Source organism: Periplaneta americana, chromosome 4, assembly GCF_040183065.1.
Source record: "Periplaneta americana isolate PAMFEO1 chromosome 4, P.americana_PAMFEO1_priV1, whole genome shotgun sequence".
Taxonomy (NCBI): domain Eukaryota; kingdom Metazoa; phylum Arthropoda; class Insecta; order Blattodea; family Blattidae; genus Periplaneta; species Periplaneta americana.
Window position 1 is genome coordinate 170,583,140 of NC_091120.1, and position 23,591 is coordinate 170,606,730.

The following is a 23,591-nucleotide window of genomic DNA, read 5'->3' on the forward strand; positions in this document are numbered from 1 at the left end:
AATGATAACATTGTGCGCTGTCATCAGCCAGAAACAGCTGACATGCATATGCCATCTAGTGTAAGAATTTGGAATTAAGTACAAACAGTAATTTAATTAATTATTGTAAGGTGTGTTGTTACTTGGGAAGCCGGAGGGGAAAATACCTTTGGGGAGGCCGAGACATAGAGGGAAGATAATATTAAAATGAATTTGAGGAAGGTGGGATATAATGGTAGAAACTTGATTAATCTTGCTCAGGATAGGGACCGATGACGGGCTTGTGTGAAGGCGGCAATGAACTTCCGGGTTCTCTTAAAGCCGTAAGTACTGTGCTCCAACCACGAGAAAGTCTCTGCCGGATGAGACGAAGGGGGATAATGCTGTGAATGAATGTTGATGTCATAAGATGTCATAAGGTCACACACGTGGGTACTCTTATCTCTATTGGCTAGCTCTCACAGCACAAACCATAACACTGATACAGACATATTACACTAGTTACAAAATTAGATCACAGTTAATCTCCTGGTCTTTTAATCTCTTCATACAGGAAATGACATATGCAGGAGAGCGCATGGTTTTTAAACTGGCGTTATAACGGTATTATTATTTATCTACTTCGTTCCAATAGATGAGGCAATAGTAAGCACATTCTTTTCACGGTTGATCTCCTGGTTGGAGAACAGTAAGTATATTATAAGGCGTCTTCATGATAGTTCTCCACAGACGACTAAGCACGTGCTTCTGTTTGTAGAAATGAGACAACGCTGTGGCGTAGCCATGGCAACGTAAACAAAACCTAGTAACGGGATAGGCAGGTCAAGTTCTGAAACCCTCTCCCTTCAACCCGCAAAGGTGTTATCAAAATCGTTCTCTTACCGACGCAGGTATAGTACAACCTTCAAATTCATGGAATCCTATGACGGAGAAAATGACTGAACTGTTTAGCTTAGAGATGTTCACGTTAAGAAGATTTGTTTTTCTTTTGTAACCCAAACTAATCCTACCCTCCTTTTTCTGGACTCTTTAGGAAGCAATGTTGTAGCGGTATTGTCCGCGCTATGTTATGACATGACGACCTCTCCCCATACCATCGGTTTCTGCAGCATGACACAATTACATTCTTCACTTGTTCCGAAAATCTGAACTGACAATGGAAGAAGGATAAGGATAGTCACGTGCGTTTACCGATGTTGCCGCTTCCTCACCCATTGTATTCTTATTGTGTGCACTTTTAAAACTGGAACTAAAAGATGCAATTATTCCAAATGTTTTCAAAGTAATGAATCAGTTTGACCAGAGCCCTTGTTTAAAATATTACGCTCTTTCTTTTTTATAGCTTCAGGTACAGTAACTGACCTGTCTTTACTCGTGAAATATACTATAACAGTAAAGTTATTTATTCCACACATACACACATATTAAATTGTTTCATTTTTATACATTTCCTCATTCTCAAAACGTTAAGTCGTAGAAAATACGTCTTTTTTTTTTTTTTAATATTGTGGAGAATGTATAAATAACAACGTAATATGTAGATGTCGGATTTTAGGCTAAGGGTCGAATTCATAGTCGTCACTTATAAAATGAGGAAACACTTAAGTAATGAGCGTTTCCTTACCACTTATTTCAGATCGTATTGCAGAGACGCTACTCTTTCATATGCCCTGAGCATTCCCTTGACATCGAAAGAAATATGGCAACATGGCTAGACGTGAGCGCTTTCCTACATTCAATTGTTTTCCAGCGCCTTCAAATTGTTAAATCGGCGTTATTGATATACACAAACACAGAAGTAAATATTATAGAGCTAAAAATTATACAAGATGTCCAGAAAGCATTTTACAGAAAAGAAAGAAGTGCGCTAAGATAACTAGTTATGAAATATGGAGATATCGTCGAAAGTAAAAAAATGATAATTGTTCTCTCCAAAAGAAGAAATTGATATGGAATAAATCTGCAGTTGAGTTTAATGCAAACTCCGGAAATATTCCTGTAAGTAAATCATTTTAATTTATTTTCCAGTTATTTTTATGCTAAACAAAGTGGAAGTGGTATAATTACGCAAATTTTAACAGCTTATTCCTTGGGTAGAATACAAACAAAAATGCAAATGACACTTTGTTGGGACGTGAATACTTTCGAAAAATAAATGCCACTTAAAATCTACCTGAAATGCTGCTGTATCATAAAATCTCAAAGCAACCAGTACTTTCAGCAGTGGCGAAATCGGTAAGCCTCATGGTTGTATTGTGAATTGAAATGAGAGACACCAGAATATTCACAACAGTGTTCTTGTCGAAACGGTATCTCCTCTTAAATTGTTGATCATTATACATCTCTAAAGGGTTTTCCATATCTCTGATATATCTTTTGCTTGCCAAAACTCATTTTCATTTTAATTACAGAACTCAACAAATTAAATTAAATCATAATCATCATCTATTGTATACTGAATCAGCTGATCACAATGCATATGAGGAAACACTTGAGTAAGCTGACAAGCTACCTTATTTGAATAAGTGTTCACTTCAGTGGGATTTATGAATTGGAAATTATTATAAGCAACTGCTTAAGTGTTTCCTTACGATAAGTGTTGGCTATGAATTCGGCCCTTAATGTCTATTTTTGCGATACGGGTGAACTAAAACTAATTAAATATCTTCACGTTTTATATACCGTAAAATATGAACTTTTGGAATATGGTGCCTAAAATGCCTATTTTGCATATTGTGGCATATTTCACGGTATTTGAGCCTAAAAATACATACCCTGTTTTGATGTGTTTTATTTATTTATTTATTTATTTATTTACTTAGTTGCTTATTTACTTATTTATTTGTTTATTTATTTATGTATTTATTTATTTACTTACTTATTTATTTATTTATTTATTTATGTATTTACTTACTTACTTAGTTACTTACTTATTTACTTACTTATTTACTTATTTATTTATTTATTTATATATATATTAATTTATTTATTTATTTATTTTCGTGTAGCAATGAAATAGAAAGTGGAGTGAGTTTCGTTCATAGTTTGGTTGTAGGGATGAAGAAATTCCTGGAAAGTGACTGGTTTTGTTGACCACTTGCGCAGGCAGTAGGAATGTGATGAATCGGGAGGATATACTTCTCCCTAAAAAAATCAGCTAGATTTATATATGCACATATATATTCCTTATCATTGGAACGATTTTTTCCGTTTATAAAATGGTTCTGTCTAAGAAAAGGCGAAGTTTCACAACAGCAAATTTAGAGAAAACCCTTGTTATGTATTGCAATGCCAATTTATTGTTAATAATGTGTTAAATGTAAATTCATTGGCCAATTAATTGTTTTAACTTTAATATTAACACTTACGTATCAGCAGCCATAGAGCAATGTGGTCGATGAATTCATTAATAATTATTCATAATTTAAGACATAAGGAAAATAAACTTTTTGTCACTGTATACCATAATACTTTATTCATTCAAAGTTCTGCCCAAGGGCAGGTCTTTCACTGCAAATCCAGCTTTCTCCAATCTTTCCTATTTTCTGCCTTTCTCTTTGTCTCCACATATAATCCACATATCTTAACGTCTTCTATAATCTGATATCTTCTCCCGTTCACCATTCTTTCCAGTGCATCCTTCAGTATGCAGTTTCTTCTCAGCCAGTGACCCAACCAATTCCTTACTTTTCCCCTTCCTGATCAGTTTCAGCATCATTCTTCCTTCATCCACTCTTTCCAACACAGCTTCATGTTTTATTCTGTCTGTCTACTTCACACGTTCCATTCTTCTCCATATCCACATTCGTAATACTTAATACTAAATAATCCTCTGATTGAGGTACTGGCTGGTATGTACATCTCACTTCACAATATGTGTCAAAGGAAGAACAATTGTTTGTATGCATCTGAAATCTGAATAGTGGAATATGTAGCTAGTCGGCGATGTATGCTATGGAGGGGAAAACAAACTAGCCACCCTACCCCATTATCTTCTGGCCTAGTTGCCTCATAATTGGGTCTTCTTGCTATCACTTGTGAGGTTCAGACCTGTCTTCGGACTGTTGACTAAACAACAACACTAATTAATTTCATTTATATTGTTATTGTACTTTGAGTGTAAACAAACGCATTTTAGGTGCATAAATCATATTTTAGATACCTAAATATTATGGTTTATTCAACGACGCTTCGAAACTGCCGAGGTTATATCAGCGTCACCGGTGAGCCGGAATTTTGTCCCGCAGAAGTTCTTTTACATGCCAGTAAATCTACTGACATGAGCTGTCGCATTTAACCACACTTAAATGCCATCGACCGGGGCCGGGATCGAACCCGTAACTTCGAGCACAGAAGGCCAGCTTTATACCGACTACGCTACCCAGGTCTTAGGTGCCTGAAATTGTATTTTAATGCCTATTTTAGTGCCAAATTTAGATGACTGAAAGTGGTTTTAAGGGCTTAAAAATCCGAGATCTAGTAATCTGGATGAGTGAGACAATAGATAGTCCTATGGGAATGCTCACACCATTGTGTTGGTTGAAGACATTGTTGAAAATGTCATCTCAAATTTCATTGAGAGCTATGAAAATATTCTTACTCTCTTCACACAACGTAACGTCATGATTGTATCAGATTAGCCACAATGATCACGTGAGCAATTGTTTACTCTTCAGTACACGATCCAACCTCTCAGTTAACATGGGCGATAAGGTGTTAGTCAGGTACGTTTCGTTACATAACACCGTTATATCAAATAACTCGACTATCTGCTTTCCTCGATCTGACCTAGCTATGAGTACGTACTCAACTCTGTTGTGAATTATTATTAATATGTCTGAACTTGACCCAGTTCCAAGGAAAACAAAGATAATGTAATTGTAGTAGCTAACTTCTGTATCGGCGATGGTAAACATTCATGACGTATTATTTCGAGTATATGTAGCGAATTTATCACCTGGCTTATCAACAAAAAACAAACAGTAGATATATTCATTTCCTTATACTTTTTACGACTGCTAGGTTTAATGATAACGCGAATTTAAAATTAACAACACCAACTGCAAACAGGTTTTTTCTACGCAGTACGTAAAGTTGCAATTTATCCACTGTTATAAGTGCCTGAAGTGAGCCTTTAAAACACTAGTGCGTAAAAAAAGCAAATAGGTCTAATCACTTTAGGCACTGTTATTCATTTTACGCACTGCCAAAGAAAATGTAATATTCCATGTACAGACTTCATTTAGTTAAGAAATTAATGCATTACCTCCATCTTTTATTACTTAAATATTACACGTAACACAAATAAGTAACAAATTTAATATTCATATCTACATTTTAGCCCTTATTATTCTGAAGTTACATGTAGTAGGCCTATTGAACGTAACAAGATTTTATCATTCAACTGTTCCTGACTGCTTTGTTGATTATATGGCCAGTTCATAAGGCCATGGAATAGTGAACATGAGTAAAACAAGCTACCATTTCATGGGTACTTATTTTTTATTTATTCTGAGTTTAGACGGCCATGACATTGTGATTTTATAACCTCTCCAATTTGAAATATTTATTTAATGTAAATTTGTGCTATTGTAGAAAAAACGTTGTATGGCACTCGTGCCAAAAAGGGAACCTTTACGAACTTGTCCCATAAATAAGCATTTTTTATGCATTGAATTGTTGTGAAATAAAGGAATATGGAGTGCATTAAATGTTTGTTTCTGGCCGCTGTCTCCTTGGATTCAAAGAGCAGTTAATGACGACAGCGAACAAAATAATAATAATAATAATAATAATAATAATAATAATGATAATGATAATGATGATAATAATAATACTAATAATAAAGGTAAAGGTATCCCCGTAACATACCATGAAGGCACTTGGGCATGGAGGTAGAGCCCCATGCTTTCCATGACCTCGGCACTAGAATGAGGTGGTGTGGTCGGCACCACGCTCTGACCACCTTTTGCCCCCGGGAAAGACCCGGTACTCAATTTTACAGAGGCTGAGTGAACTTCGGGGCTGTTCTGAAAGTTTGGCAACGAGAAAAAACTCTGTCACCACCTGGGATCGAACCTCAGACCTTCTAGTCCGTAGCCAGCTGCTCTACCAACTGAGCTACCCGGCCGTCAATAATAATAATAATAATAATAATAATAATAATAATAATAATAATTTAGATTCAAGTTCAAACATCCAACATTGCAACCACGCACTGATAGACATGTTTAAATAATTCAGAAGTAATTACAGGTATCACCACAGCCTAGTCTATACAGTCACGAAGCTTGAGTTGTGAAGGTGCTAGGGACAATAGACTGTGCAGATACTATTTCGCGTTGTCTGTGATGAGGCGTTAGAAGCGATCCTAGTGGTTAGCAACTATCTATGGATGCATTTACTACGTATTGAGTGACTGTATATACTAGACTATGATATCACACTGAATACATTTTTGAAATCACGTTTTCTTATTGCCTATATTCCCTAATAAGTATTATGATTGTGTTAGCATGTAAATGGTCATTAACCTAGAGTCCTAGACTAATTTAATATTGTTTAATTATTTGTATGATTAACGATTTAAAATAGATTAGAAATTATTTCAGATCTGCATTCATTACCAGTATTCTCCTAATCAGGGTGCGAATTAAGATTTCTGATGTGGGGGGGGGGGGTAGAATCTTACATAGAGAATACCATACATAAAATTAATATTATCCTCATTCGATACAGCTCAACGCTTGGTCGCACTGAGTTGCTTGTCTTGCATCTTTATCATAATAATAATTTTATCCATGAGCAGGCTTAAAGTAAGATGTGTAATTCCTAAGTTATTGATTGTTGTCAGCTTGCCGGTTATGATAATACATCAATATATTTTCTTTGCTTACTTTATACTTTATAAAGTATATATACTTGTAATAAAACAATTATAGTTTGTGAGGGGGGATAGAAGTCATCCCTGGCAGGGGCGTTAATATGAATTTACGAGAGGGGGATAACTTTCCAACAGGGGGGGGAAATCCCCCATCCCCGTCGCTATTTCGCACCCTGCTCCTAATGATCTATGTCTAATCCGTTTAGATAATTGTAATATTTTTAAATATACCAAATGTCTTATTACTGTGTTCTACATTCTACATCTTAAGCCAGGGGCCGCACTGAAATAATGTGACGGAAAGAGCGATATCAACATCAAAAAGGTTGCGAAAATCTGTTCTAGATTGTCAACTATTTCATTAATATGTGCTGAATTTATGTCCAAGTTGATCTTGTTCCGTAATAAGATATTTTGATAGTATTTTGTTATTTTTAGTTGGATTATAACCAACCCCGGGCCATAAGCTTGAAACGGTGGAACCAAAAAGGTGTACTAGTATGGCCGTCAAATTACCCATAGTTCATCTCTTTTTCCGGTGTGTTTATCAGCTGTTTTGTTCATATTATTACGATTACAAATTGTTTCGTGTTGTTATGAATATTTCAAAAGTGTAGTCAAGTTCAGAAGGAGTTTTTTTTATAAATAAGCTAATATTCTGTAGAATATGTCCGCTGATATGTCCCCCTATGCTTATATATATATATATATAATATATTATTATTATTATTATTATTATTATTATTTATTAATAGTTCAAAAGTACATAGACTTAATCTTAAAACTGATACATTCAAAAATAATGATAATACAAAATATTTACACAATTTAATAACAAATTTTCTATCATATAATTATTCAACTTATGTTGGTTTAACTTACACTTACTTCTGGTTTTAGTGCAAGTTTTCACCCTATCGCATTTATTTTTTACACATTCAAAACTTGTTTACATGCTAAGATAGAAGTTCTCTTTTTTTTTTTCTATAATAAACAAGTGTATATAAATCGTCCTTGCTGCTATATTCATCTAATTATCTTTTACCACAGTCATATTTATTATATATATAATATAGTGAAACATACATTGATTGATATAATAATCTGCTAGTAGTCCTGTTATCTCCAGACCCATTCCAATCCGTTTACATATGACCAAAACCGATAGTAGCAATTTAATATTTGGCAATTGGCGGTATTTCGCGGTGGATTATGGGGCGTAAAAGGTATAGTTTGACATTATATCCGTCGCACCGATTTCAAGCATATCTGGCTTGAAGTACTCCCTCCTTTCCTTTTATCCTCTCAGATTATAACTTAATTTCTTGTATTATGTTACTATTATTGTGATTGTTATTTTGATAATATTTTGTTGTTCTTAGTCGGATTATAATTTAATTTCACTTTTTATGTTATTTTTACTGTTGTAAGATTGTATTTTGTTTGCCCAATTTTTATGTCTAATTTTTACTGCTTTCGAGGCCGTACAATTCGTATGAGTTTGATTTTAAAAAGAGAGGAAAAACCATAGTGCTAGAGAATCGAAATTAGCAGTATAGTGACGTCACTACATGGAATTCCCCCACAGTATTAAAACAATGTCATGGCTGTGGATGTTGCAGCAAGTTCAGTTTAAACAACTAGAATGAGCTTGTGTAATGTAAACAACCAGTTCTGGGAAGGTGTAATGACTCCCACATACCTTTAAATGCTATCGCTATTAATAAGCATGCAACCTGGTAATCTGTTTCTTAACTATTTCTCAAAAACTTTAACTACAACCAGGAGTTCATCGTGCACAGTTGTGCAATACCGGTAGTTATCAACTTACTATGCTTGCCATTTCACGAGATGTACCCAGAATCGATGAGCAGTTCGTTTTGTCGAGGAACTCTTAGCTGAATGAATTTCGGCAGAAACCTAGCTATATCTTAATACGTTGGAAAGTTATTTCCTTAGGTAAGCGACGATAGTCATATAGAAACTTCACAGAGAATATGAATTATTGAACTGAAATTTATTACATTACCTTAAAGCTTAAGGGAATTATTATCTCTAGGGACCGTATTTTGTCCCAGGAGGATACAAGAATAAGTATTACTGGAGTTTTTACTGCAGCATGCATCCAGCAAGGGAAGTACTTCTGTCTGCTCACGCGACACTTGTTGGTAAAATTGTGCGAAACAAAACCTAAACCACTTTAACAATTACACTGATATTTACAATAATTTATGTCAGCGTTTCTCAAACTATTTTGAAGTGGGGACCATTTTTTTCAAGTCAGAACTGTTCCGCGGACCACCTTACTCTTGTTCCCTTCGGAAGAAAATTTAACATTTTTTAAAAATAGAATTAATTAATAATATTTTTGTAATTATATTTTTTGTAGCCGATCACAAGTAACTTATAACAAATTCTGTGCATTGTTGAATCATCGCTTGCTTGTTAGCAGTTAGTTGTTTGAAATCCTTCTTATGTGGTACACGCTAGTAGTTGTCCATGTCTCTGTTAAATAATGCCCATTATAAATTATGGAAAACTGGCTTCGATCCGGATCTTTGAAAAGAAAGGAACATGATGATACGCTTCATTTAAGCAGTGCTAATAGTTCAGAAGCTGTGTGTGAAGAAATATATTAATTATAGTGCCATTAAAGAAATAACTAGTCCTAGTGGTAGCTATTAAAAAAAATACTTTCGTAAATATTACAAGAGTTATTTGGAACTTGGATTTACTTGGTGTGGCAATGAGAGTGAACCAAAACCTTGGTGCGTTGTTTTTCACGAAGTGCTTTCAAACGAGTGTATGAAATTGAAACGGCACTTACAGACGACACACGCAAGTGTAAAAAGTGAATCTCTCAGATTTTAAAATAGGCGGAGTCGAAAATTTCTTATATCGTCATCTGGAAAAACAAATGAAAAAATTAATACAGAAACATGCCCGATTTTCAACAAGTAAAGATGCAATTTGACACGTTCTATTATTGGTGTACGACGTACTGTACGTGACCATTTCAATGTGCAGACTGGGTGTCGGCAAAACTATTAAGAAAATCATAAATACATGAAAAGGTTCGGTACTTTGGTCCTCTGTTATGAATTCGGGTGGTCCCTGGCTGGGTTATAGACTCGGCACTAGATATGCAGAAAAAAGATGGCGAAAAACACCACGTTCATAGTGCTTTAAATCTCTCTTTTGTTGTAGACGGGTAGGGTAAGAAATTTCATAAAATATTAGTACTAGGAGAAAAATTGAAAGGCGATTGCCATGTGTCATTTCCAAAGTCTGAGATTTTCAGCTATAGTGTGATAGGCAATTCGTTTGAATTTTATTTTTTCTTCTGTCTTTTTTGAAGGACCACAGGACAGAACTCGAGGACCACAAGTGGTCCGCGGACCATAGTTTGAGAAACGCTGATTTATGTTATTTATATTATGTATACTAGAATACGTAATTTTTACTGTTTACACTATGATAAAGAATGAAGCCTACATTGATCTAACATTATTTACACTATTATGTACAGTGTTGTTTATTGTAATGCATGGTATTTTATTTCATAATGTTCAAATACTTGGGGTGTACTATAAGCAGTAACATGAGCTGCTGCCAGGAAGTCAAAAGGAGATAGCAATGGCCAAGGAAGCTTTTAATAGAAAAAGGAGCATCTTCTGCGGACCTCTGGAAAAAGAACTAAGGAAGAGACTAGTGCAGTGTTTTGTATGGAGTGTAGTATTGTATAGAAACATGGAGATTACGACGAAGTGAAGAGAAACGACTGGGAGCATTTGAAATGTGGATATGGAGAAGAATGGAACGTGTGAAGTGGACAGACAGACTAAGAAATAAAGCTGTGTTGGAAAGAGTGGGTAAAGAAAGAATGATGCTGAAACTGATGAGGAAAAGGAAAAGGATTTGGTTGGGTCACTGACTGAGAAGAAACTGCCTACTGAAGAATGCACTGAAAGGAATGGTGAAAGGGAGAAGAGTTCGGGGCAGAAGAAGATATCAGATGATAGACGACATATTAAGATATATGGATCATATGAGGAAACAAAGAGGAAGGCAGAAAATAGGAAAGATTGGAGAAAGGTGGGTTTGCAGTGAAAGACCTGCCCTTGGACAGAACACTAAATGAATGTATTAATTTATGTTATAGCCTACTTATTTTGTAAATAGTGTATAATAATGTATAAAGGGGCTGTCAGACAACGGCTACTTTCAAAAGTCGTTTGTTAAGAAGACTGCTTTTCGTCTCTATAATAAGATCTTTCAATGATTAACTCTTAAGTTATTTAAATTAATAATAACTTTTTAAATAGTGATATTATTGTATCTGATTGTCTAGTTTCGATGTTATTTTCATCATCTGCTGAATCTGAATTGACTCTCATCCCGTCGGATCCCGGCCACTTAGTCACTCGTAATGAGTGCACCTCTGCACATAGTGTGTTGGACATTGTGCCACTGTCACACATCTGTGACACAGTGCATGAGGGTTGGCCACTAAAGAGAAACTAAGAGGTGGAATTTAAATTGAAAGGATTTAATCCGGCATTGAAACTGGAATCCGGTGTGGCTTAGTGGATAAAGTGTCAGCACGTAGAGCTGAAAACCCGGGTTCGAGTCCCGGTGCCAGAGAGAATTTTTCTCCCCTCCAACCATCCTTCATCATATTATAATGCAGAATTCTTGGACGGAAATAATATCATATGTACTTCGGTACATCACAATAACATCAAAATGTATTTACATCTATTTAACTTTACATTATGTCAGTCCAGTAATAAAATGAATTTTATGCTCGACCATGCCGAAATGTAGTAATTATACACCTGGTAGCAGACCTTTAATGCATGTCATTAAAGTACACCTACTCATTAAAGGTCAGGTCTTTCAGCCAATGACGACTCAGGTTACAACTCTTCAGCCAATGACAGGTCAGCTTTCTACCGTTATAAAACCGCAAGTATCGATTTTTCTCGGATATGCAATCGAAAGAGAATTAGCGAAAAGTCACGGAGGCTGGAAATCCAATACTGTCGCAGAAGGTTATGTTCTGTTACTATAATAATTAGCGTTAATTGTAAATAATATTCAAATAAATTCAATTTTTCATCTCGTTTTTCAATGTCGAATTCAATAATCAAGGTTATAATATTATAATATTATCAAGTTTAACGGGACTACGTCAAGGTCAATGACATTATTGTTCCTCGGAAAAAATCAATATTTTCGCGTCTGCGCACATCTCACAATTCACGACCTAGAACAAGGTCACTTCCGATCTTGTCAGTTACAAATAAAATGTATACATCTAATTTCAAGTTAGAAATATGGTCGAGCATAAAAAGTCGTATGAAACTCGCCTATAATGGTAATTAAGAAGCTCGTATGAAAATTATGAAACTCGCTTGCGCTCGTTTCATAAATATCCATACTCGATTCTTAATTACCATCATTATAGGCTCGTTGCATAATGTACTATTACCAAACTAATAACATACTGCTAAACTTATAAAATGGAATGAAATGGACTTTTCGGGAGGGGGCACTATGATCCAGCACTGCGACATTTTACGATCTATTGCGTTAACCCTCAATCTAGGTGCATTCTCAAAAACCTTTGCTAACTAAGCTAAGGCTCGTTGCATATCCAAGTTTCGAGCAGGCAACCCCCCCCTCGTACCTAGGCCAGCCCCCTCCTTGCGTCGTCAGCCGGGGTTCGAGGAATGCTGTGGAATGATGACGTAATGGAGAGATGTTGCTTGATGGAATAATATAGACGCCTAATAGGCTATGGGGAAACGGGATAACCCCGATAAAAACTTTAACTGCGACCTTGTCCATCATATTGACTGTGTGTTTTTCAACAATAACCTCACTAGAGGTTTTGATTTATCTAGAGAAAATCAAAACTCGAGTGGAATTTAATTGACTATTACACGATTAGAAAAAAGTATATGAAGATTAGAAGAAATAAAGTACTCTAATACAATAAAATATTAATTGGTCTACTAAAATTATATTTCACTATTGTTACAGCACCAAAACGTTCGAATGGAGCCGCCATTTTCAGTTGATTATCTATGCGGTAAACAAATGACGATCGCAAAGCATGTTTTATAGTGCCGTAAAGAATTTGCAGTTTGAAATGTTGGCAAACAAAGAAACAAATGTTAGGGAAGAAAGTATATACAGATTAGAAGAAATAAAGTACTCTAATACTATTAAATAGGTATTAATTGACTGACTAAAATTATATTTCACTAATGTTAGCTTCACCAAAACGTTTTCAGTTGACTATCTATGCGGAAAACAAATGACGATCGCAAAACATATTTTATAGTATCGTAAAGAATTTGCAGTTTGAGATGTTGGCAAACAAAGAAACAAATGCTAGGGAGGTGATAAAAACAACAAATGCCATGGAAGTGATAAAATTGTGCACTAAATAGCCATGATTGGTTGAAAGACGTTCTTTCGTACCGTTTTATTGGCCAAAAGTAGTATGACGTCGCAAAAGTGTAATAGTCAATGAAAAATCCCAGGCCTGACCGGGACTCGAACCTGGATCGCCTGCGTGACAAGCTGAATGTTTGACCACTCAGCCACTGGAGGGGAGCTAAACTTATAAAATTTTGCTTCTTCTGTCTCCTGAGGTGCCAACAGCACAATTTGATTTTCGTCCTTTACCTGTTTGTCACTCTCTTTTAGTATGCTAAAAACTGTATGAGGTTACCTTTGGTTCCGGGTAATAGTCAGTACTCAATTTGATAATACTTATGAATGACAAAGTTTTGCCTCTATCTTGTCTTGAACTCTGACTCCTTCAGCTCGTAATCTGCAACTCTATCAACAGAGCCGAGTCAGCTTAAGAGAGATGAAACGATTCTGTATTTTTCTTTTATGAAGAACAAAGTTTAAATTGCATACCCTTGAACAAGATATTTCGAGCGAATGTCTGTTTGATAACAAAGCAGAAAGTTGCTGAATTTTTCTGACGAGTGCCCTATTCCCCTCGACCGTAGCATTCACGCTCTGTTTATCCAATCGCCTGTAATTAAAGCTCATAATCACAAAGTATTCAGGGATTCTTCGAATGATATTACATTTCTACTAGCTGCTGTAATGTTTTCAACATTTCCTTGACATGTACAGAAAACAAGTCTACAAACCAATGTAGTGTTATTTTTAGAGAATTATTGACGTCATTCAAATAATTTTTTCCGCACCGTAGCTGCGTGGTCTAAGGCTCCATATCTTAGACTGGCGATACGGAATGAGAGCTGCTCCGAATCCTCATGGAGAAAACATTTTTCTCATAAAATTTCGTCCAATGTATGGGGCCGGTGCGCACCCAACATCGTGATGAATTTAGAGAGCTACAGCGAACACAGAGGAAACGGCTTTTCGTAAGCTGCTATAACGACAAGGGATATCACACGTTAACCCTTGCATTATTTGGATGATCGTTCACCTCTGCTCAGACATGTAGATGTGAGGTCAGCAGTAAACTGGCAATCCTTGGCTCTCCATGGGATATAACACCATGGATTTAATTTATTATTTGCTTATATTTTAAAGCAGTATTTAAAATAGCGCACTCTTATCCGAGAGACTGAAGCATCGGCACATGAACTCTCTCCTAACGAGCATGACATCTCATTGTGTAACCATGAGTTCTGTCCCGTGTTGTTCGTGAACTCACTACCGCAGAAAGTTATTTACCTGCTTTGATCTGTATCGTGATGTTTGCTTTGTCAGGGTCCGCAGTTCGAGTTCACATACCAGTAGTAGATGAGTGTGATAAACATAACTTAAGGGAAATTGGGACTAATTTTTCAAACTTATAAAGTTTCTGATTAATTTATTTCAAATTCGACGGGTTTGTTGTGTCTGTACATTTAAATAACAGTACCTAATTTCATCAAGTTTCATTCATTAGTTCCTTAGATATTAATTTTCATTTATTTTAATGATATTAAATTATGCGTAAATTCAAAATATCCCTGAATTGTTTTTGCTTTTAAAATTTTTCTGTGAAGGACTTACATTTCATGTTTAAGAAAACTGCGCATGGATTATTAAATTTGAGAAATGGTTCTTGAGATAAAATTTTTCTTACGAATCATAAATTTTGCTTGATAATTTTCTTTAATTTTTAAAAGTAAAAAAATTCATATAATAAAAAGTTTTCAGTGAAGAGCCGATTCCATGTACTGCTTTATGTATTGAAGTATGCTGAGTATTTTTGCAAAGTTTCATGTAAATCGGAGCAAATGGAAACCGCTGGGAACTCTATTGACGAAAAGCGTAGTTTTGAGAAAACGCAATTTTTAGTAGGTGTGGTAGGTTTAAAATTTATCCTTCCAAGGGGTGGAAAAATTCAAATATCATGGAGTAACAGTAACAAATATAAATGACACTCGAGAGGAAATTAAACGCAGAATAAATATGGGAAATGCGTGTTATTATTCGGTTGAGAAGCTTTTGTCATCTAGTCTGCTGTCAAAAAATCTGAAAGTTAGAATTTATAAAACAGTTATATTACCGGTTGTTCTGTATGGTTGTGAAACTTGGACTCTTACATTGAGAGAGCAACAGAGATTAAGGATGTTTGAGAATAAGGTTCTTAGGAAAATATTTGGGGCTAAGAGGATTGAAGTTACAGGAAAATGGAGAAAGTTACACAACGCAGAACTTCACGCATTGCATTCTTCACCTGACATAATTAGGAACATTAAATCCAGACGTTTGAGATGGGCAGGGCATGTAGCACGTATGGGTGAATCCAGAAATGCATATAGAGTGTTTGTTGGGAGGCCGGAGGGAAAAAGACCTTTGGGGAGGCCGAGACGTAGATGGTAGGGTAATATTAAAATTGATTTGAGGAAGGTGGGATATGATGATAGGGAGTGGATTAATCTTGCACAGGATAGGGATCGATGGCGGGCTTATGTGAGGGCGGCAATGAACCTTCGGGTTCCTTAAAAGCCATTTGTAAGTAAGTAAGTAAGTAAGTAAGTAAGTAAGTAAGTAAGTAAGTAAGTAAGGTAGGTTTAAAAGAGCTGTGCGTAGCATTTTACAAATGGTCACCAGACCTTTAAAAGTAGTAGTTGGGGGCTAAATATAGGATAGAATGTTAAGCAAATGTATAAGATAATTATTTATGTAATATATATGCCATTTTCTCCAAAAATTCAGGCCTAGTGTCCTTTAAAGCTATTGTGCATTTTGTGACTCTGAACAAACCATCCATGTTCGAGATTGCAATGTTTTTCTTTCCATTATTATTATTAAAAGATGTCATTTTCATTTATCCCAGAACTGTTGGAAAAATTTCAGGATCATAACCAATGAATACAAAGATAATCAATCACAAATCGACAATTTCCTAAAGTGCTTCCTTGGGCTACCACTGTTGAAACTGGAAAAAGTTGGTGAGTCATTTGCAGAAGACTTCGTTTCTGTGGTGCCAAGTGATATTCTTGTTGAAGTTTTCTGCGATTATATGCTCGAAAACTACAGGGACATCATTTTATTTTTACTAACATTTTTAATATTAACCTGATTATACCTTTAGAGAACCGGAAACACAGTTTGCTACCCCCTTCCACGACTGTAGTTCGATGATACTGGCGTAAAACACGAACGAAATCACTTTACTAGGTGTAGGAGGGAAGAAAAGTACTTCATCCATTTACGTAAACTAGGAAACATCGCGATTTTGAATTCGATAATTTTCATTAGGTTTTTGTTTAATCAAAATACAGTACGGTATTAAGAATAAGTGCTTTTACTCACGAACTGAGTTATCCATGCGAAGATATTCATTATGCAGTGTATATTATACTGTCTATAGCACATTAGCGTACAATACACAGAAAGAAGTTAAATTGAAAAATAATCATAATATGAATATTTAAACACATTTTTGAAAATGGTGGCCGTTTATTTCGATAGAGGTTTCAATTCTTTTGTGCATATTATAGCACTATAGACTATTGCGTCCAATTCAAATTGCCAGTTTCGTCCTTCGTACTAGTAACTCATGTTGAAATAATTCTGTACCTACTCTATACAAGAGTACCTTACGTACTGTAAATTTAATCTTCACCTCTGCCCGACCCGCACAGATAAAATTACTCAGACATACTATCTACTGTCCGTCCAAGTGGTTATGCCGCAGGATCGTAGAGAGGGGGGAAATCACGTGACAATTAATTACTTAACGAGGCCCTTTTATTTAAGTTATTTTAAACAGTTGTATAATATTACGTAAACGTCCAATTCCTAACAGAAATTAATGTTTTCAGAAAAGAGCTAAGACAGCCCAGCTTTTACAGAGTGGCGAGCAGAAGCAGGTGGGGGAAATCGGGATGCGACGTAGGCAAACGGACGACAGTACCTGTGCGAAAATATGACTCAATATTGGAAGCTCTTTCGTCACTGGAAAACGCGAACATATTTCTGGAACGTACTATACTCACTAACTCAGTACTGCTTACTATATGCGGCCTTGGTTCTGTGTGGAGGACAGTTGGAACTTCATTAGTAGAAGGGGTGGGAGTGAAGTACATTCAAAAACTCAAGTACAATAAAAATTGAAGTAAAAATAAAATGATGTCCCTGTACATATGAAAGAGGAGCAGCCCTTTTTCACCTACATTGTGGGCCGATATCACAGAAACCTCCGTTCGAACTACCAACAACTGCGATTCTTTCTATTCAAAATTAAATGTATTGTTTTACTCACTCCATTCTCACATATTCGAACTGAATCCAAACCTGCTTCCACTGTGAAATTATATCTTGACGGAGTAATTTAGATGCCTAATATGAGAAAACGGAAGAACTTGGAGAAAAAACCTTAATTACGATCTTGTTCACGAACAGTGTCACTATGGATTTTTCAATGAAAAGTTCCAGACCTAACCTAGACTCGAACCGGAATCGCCTACGTAAAAAGACTCACCACTCAGTCACTTCAGGGGTCCGAGATAGGGGGAAATACGAACTATAGTTCCTGCGGTAAGAGTAAGTAAGCCTGTCTGACGTTTAACACGTGCGCTGAGAACAGCGTTGCCATTTTCGTCTGCATCTTCCTCACACTCATTTCTGTAACCGATAAATACGCGTTTCCACGTAAACCTAAAAGAATGCAGTGAGGATATTGATTCTAAGGAATGTAACACTTGCATTTGCTGTTGTTGACCTTGAAAAAGTGTGCAGCAAGACAGAGTGGGGTGGAATTAGTGTTAAGCAGCTGTCGGGCGCATTCTTTCCCTGCATGAACTGTAAACGCCTGCCTGGGGGATTGGTCATATGAATGGTCGTAGTCTGAGCCATACTCCCCAGTAACAAAACAATAAGTTGTAGAATAAACTTAAACTTTCTGGAACTGGAAGAGTCCATATTTTAGCGATGTAAGTATAGTAGTGTCTGTATTATGAAATCGTCTCTATTCAGTGAGGTTTTCCGTGATGTTCTACAGTATTTCTCTCCATACAAGTTGGGACTCCGGAACGCCCTGCCTCGAAAATGTCGAATTTGATCATTTCTGGGGAAACATTTTAATGAAATTCTGAGTAAAATCAGCTATTACTTCAGTAACGTTTTCAGCATTTTAGCATAAGAGCTATTAGTAAAAGCATTGTTTTAATTTTAACAGTGTTTTGAAGCTTAAACATTAACTTTACATATATCCCTATTCTTTCTGTCACATCTTTCAAAACGTTTCCTGGCAGAAAAACTAGGCTACATAATACTTTTATTTAAAAGACTATGTTGAACATACATAAGTGTTTTGCCCATGGACAAATCTTTCACTGCAAACCCAGTATTCTCTAAAATGTGTAATAGCCTACATATTATGATTTTTTTTTCTTTAATTTGGAACTATTATCTTCCTTAGAAATTTAAAAAACGTTTCTTATGTTGAGGGTTATGATCCGAAATTCTTAAAAAATTTGAATTTTTATAAATTTTGTAGTTTTATAATCTGGGTTTAAAAATAACATATAACATGTCATGTTTTTAATGTTATAAATACTCATAAAATTAAATTAAATGTTATGCTGTCAGCCAACATTTCCTAAAATATGAGAATGTAAGGAATTTTTAATGCATTTTTTTTTTCAAAACTTTTTTTTTTTTTGCAGTAATGTGCCTTTTTCTTTAAAACTTATGGGCATCATTTTATGATACTTTTACCATATATTTTACTAGCCAGTTTCTAAAGTTTTATAATATGAATTTTTTGAACAGTAAATTATACTTTAGAAGAAAAATAAAAATTAGAAAAAAAATTAAGCAAATTTAGGGTATTTAGGCCTATATAAAAAATTGTGTCTTCAAAGCTATTATTGCCATTAAATATTTGAGCTATAAATATGCACAACGAATAACGATATACCACTCATAACATTTTCAGAACTCTTTTTTGACCGGTTGGTGAGAAAAAGGAAGACGAAATCTGTTAATTTAGCATTTCCTGTATATTTAATTGAGACTTCCCTTAACTAATGGCAAAGTGTCATGGTAACCATTGGTTCGCCGTATCAGGATACAAAGCGATTAGGAATTTTTTTTAGATATGTCATTCTTGCAGCACTGGCACGATAGAATCCCTTGATGTTGATAAAATGGCAAGAATGAAGCTTAAAGAAGAAGTAAATTACTATACCAGATAGAAAGGAACGAATTCCAATCAGGCATACCTTCATTATCCAGAATTTAAGCTATTTTCACATACTTAGAAGCTGAAGCACTATACTACTGTAAATATATAGCTGAAACTAATCTTTTACAAAATTCGAAGGGTTAATGTGAAACTAACGTAACTACAATCGATGTTTTGTTCACAACAAAATTATTAACAGACAATACGCTTATTTTACATGAACTATACTATCATGTTTTGTAGTTACGAATTTTATTATATGCAAGACTGTTCGGAACTGAGTTACGATTTTCTGGGACCAAGTAGAAGAACGAATTTGGTATCGATTTCTGTAAAAACCTAAACATGTCAATTTTTGTACTTGCGTTAGTTTCACACTAAGCCCTCGAATTGTTCAAAGTCATTTTTGGTTAAATACTATGAGATGCGAAGAAAAATTAGACCAAAATATTCGTTGAATTCTCATAGCATTGATAAATAATTGTGTAACTTTACATAGAAAAGTTTTTAGTGAAGTATTTTCCTAAATACGTTGGACATGTTTGGAATATGAAATGACGTGTTTACAAAAAAAAAGCTCTTTATTTCATCTTATAGTGTCATAAAATCAGAGGCATTAAAAATATTGAGCTTATCACGAGATCTAACATTAAGACAGTGACCGAAGAAATTCCAATACGAATATCATTAGGACATCCGAAATTACAATTTTTTTCTTACAATTTGAAAAGAGGTTTAATAGTTCTTCATACAAGTAGAAGCCGTTCCATTGAAGATGAAGCTTGGCCTAGTCACCTCACTCAGATTATGAGGGCGGCAAAACGTAGAAATCTTCGTCCACAGTTCATCCAAGGTCATGCTCCAACCACCGTGGAATGGCTTCTATATAAAGTTACTAATTTTTGCTCGAGTGACACTTTTTTAAACGAGCCGTCAATCGAGTTAAAATAAATCTTACAAGTTGTATATATGATTTTTCACTGCTAAGCATTATGAATAAAAATTAGATCTGATTTTACAAATACTGAAGTATGAATAAACAACAATAATTTTGTTGCTGAGATTGACGTTCCTAATCTAAGTAGACCTTAATAACAAATAATAAGCAGTCGCCATTGCCTATTGGAAGAAAGAGTTCACAAATAAGTCTATGGAGATATTTATTATCGTACATTACGCTAGTATTTGTGTTTTACCTTCAACGTTATACTGTGCGGGTATAAATATCAATAACGTCACCGACATAACAAATATATCACTTAAAATTGAATCTGCTTTTACTTTTTTTTAAATCAGTGCGCAAAAAAATAATACATTTTTGTACGTCGCCGCAGTGCAGAAATGGTACACTTTGGATATACTAAAAATATTAAAAATGACATATTTGGAGGTTGGTATTGTAAATTATTTTCTTTAAAGTGAAAATTAATATACTTATTGCTTAAATAGACAAAACTGGTCTAACATGCTTTGCTTCTTTAGAAAAAGAGAAAACTCACAAAAAAACCTGAGAAAGACATAAATTATGTTAAGAAGTAAAGCATATTTCCTGTTACCGAAATGCTAAATATATTTCTACAGTTCCTGGAAAAAGTGACATAAGTCAGTTTCCACAAACCTTTTTTGATAATTTATTGACAACTTACACTGGTTTATGTCGATTTGATTTTTTTTCTGTATGAATTATTGTAATGGGAGAAATACTTATGTCTCTTTATCCAAGCGCGCAGATGTTCCGTAAGTTGTCAATAAATTATCAAAAAAGGGTTGTGGAAACTGACTTGTGTCACTTTTCCCAGGCACTGCAGATTTTTAAAAACTAAAAGAACTAAACAATTAGACAATAGTAAAACTTCAAATTCTATGATTCAGACGAGCGTAGGACTAACATAAAATTTTATATTAATACCGTACCGTAAACTGGGGTTACTTTGAACACAGAGGAAACGTTGAACATTTTTTCAGAAAATCATATTTAGGTTTCTACATGCTACACTTGTTCGATGGAGGTAAATTTGGTATGAGAATGATTTTTATGATAATTTACCTCCATCTATAACAAGTGCAACATGTAGAAACCTAAATATGATTTTCTGAAAAAAAAAAAAAAAAAGTTCAAAGTTTCCTCTATGTTCAAAGTTACCCCAGTTTACGGTAACAAGAATTTTAGGTATCCTATACCCAATTTAATAGGAGACGTCGTTACACATAGATCCGTTTTAGGATAAACTCCAGAATATGGATTGCACCCTTTCCCTCTTACTTCAAAATTCCAACCTTGTGCACACAAAATAAATTATTGGCACTGAAAAGTGCCTTTTCGTAAAGATAATGATGTGCATTCTATATCAGAAGATTTTTTTAGTTTCTAGCTTATGTATAATTATTAATTTGTTGTTATTTTGATTATTTTATTTTGCATTTTATACTTTAAGTAGTTGTAGTTTTCTCGTATTATCGGAGTGTTTGTTTTTCAGGTCGTTTAAGAATCAATGCTTTGTTAAGAATCAATCGAAAATGTATAATATTTGCGACACAAATTAAAACAATAACTTATGTTCATTGCGTTCAAATAAATTCCCTGACCAATGACTTCAGAAGTATCTTCGATTAATTAAATAACTACTCCAGGTTTAAGGGGTTAGGTACAGCAGTAAAATTTTGGAAATATTCAACATTTTTTACTCCAATACTGTATCTTGTACAATAATGAAAAGTAGTATGTGTAAAAAAACACTGTCCTTCTGCTATATGAAAAAAAAAATATTTTTATGATTTAAAAAATTATTTACATTTCTTTTTTTCAAAATTCAGTTCACTGTGCAGTGATGAAGCTTTTCCCACATAACTCAAAAACTATCCAACATTCTATGATGAAATTTTTGTGTGTATTTATGCATGTCATATCTACAATATGGTGCAAGATCACTTCTCTAACTTTGATGAATTGTCTGATAAGAAATAAATTCATTTTAAAAAATGGCCAAATATCAGTATTTTCTAGTACACAAAAAAATTGTTTATTAAGGAATGTAGTTGAAAGAGCATGATGTTGTAAATATGAGTTTCAGCAATAAAATAAAAGAGAGAGAACATGAAAAAGTTAACAAGTTTTACTTATCAGGGAAAAGCTTCATCACTGCACAGTGAACTGCCAACATTTTGAATTTTGAAAAAAAAAAAAAAAAATGGAAATATTTTTTTTTTAATCGTAAAAATGTTTTTTTCATATAGAAAAAGAACAGTGTTTTACACATACTAATTTTCATTATTGTACAAGATATAGTAATGGATGGAAAAATGTTGAATATTTCCAAAAATTTTACTGCTGTAAGCTGTACCTAACCCCTTAATGTAATACTGCGCTATGTGCGACAACGTTTCCTAGAAAATTTATTATCTAGAACATAATTATATTGACTTACTGTTGATGGCCCATGCTGTGAAATTTGATAGCGACTGCAGATACATTGTACTATGTTGACGGCAGAGTGGAGATATTTCATCTTCCGGCGAAACGGCAGCAAACGGTCCTCCAAAAGCTCTCAAAAGAACTTCTCCCACATTAGACGATTCCTTTTCGAAATTCATAAAAGTCCCGATAACCGGGTTGCAAAATAAAACAAAAAATAAAATTTGTTTCAACATTACCCCCAGAATATTCTGCAATAGCAGCTTAAAATGGTAAAAATCGGTTGATAAAATTTTAACCAGAATAGTAGCCTATATGAACATCTATATACACCGATGGCAAAGCCCCCTATGCGCGTTACTGACTGCAATTAATAGAGTCGGTCACTAAGAGCAACACCCGCTGTCCGCTGCCTGACTGGCGTTTGTCACTACTGAGGAAATAATACGACTGTACCCTTCACTAGTTATCGCCAGAATAGACTTGCCCCGTGCTTAGCGGTTTGCGACAATGACAGCTCTTGGGATGGCTCGTCTCAAATGCATCAACCCGACACTTCACCCGTCATTAATATAGCGGTCACTCAAGGTAACTTTCACTATAGGCCTATACACATATTCGCGAACAAT

At 34.8% G+C, this 23,591-nt stretch overlaps 1 protein-coding gene across 1 annotated transcript in view; it reads right to left on the reverse strand.

Moving 5' to 3' along the window:
• The window catches only part of LOC138698421 (nose resistant to fluoxetine protein 6-like), a 99,131-nt gene extending 75,741 nt beyond the window's left edge, over positions 1–23,390 (reverse strand). Inside the window, exon 1 of the mRNA XM_069824310.1 lies at positions 22,976–23,390. Within this exon, the coding sequence (XP_069680411.1) occupies positions 22,976–23,198 (223 nt within the window). The 5' untranslated portion in view covers positions 23,199–23,390. The remainder of the gene's footprint in view (positions 1–22,975) is intronic.
• Positions 23,391–23,591: the final 201 nt, after the last annotated feature.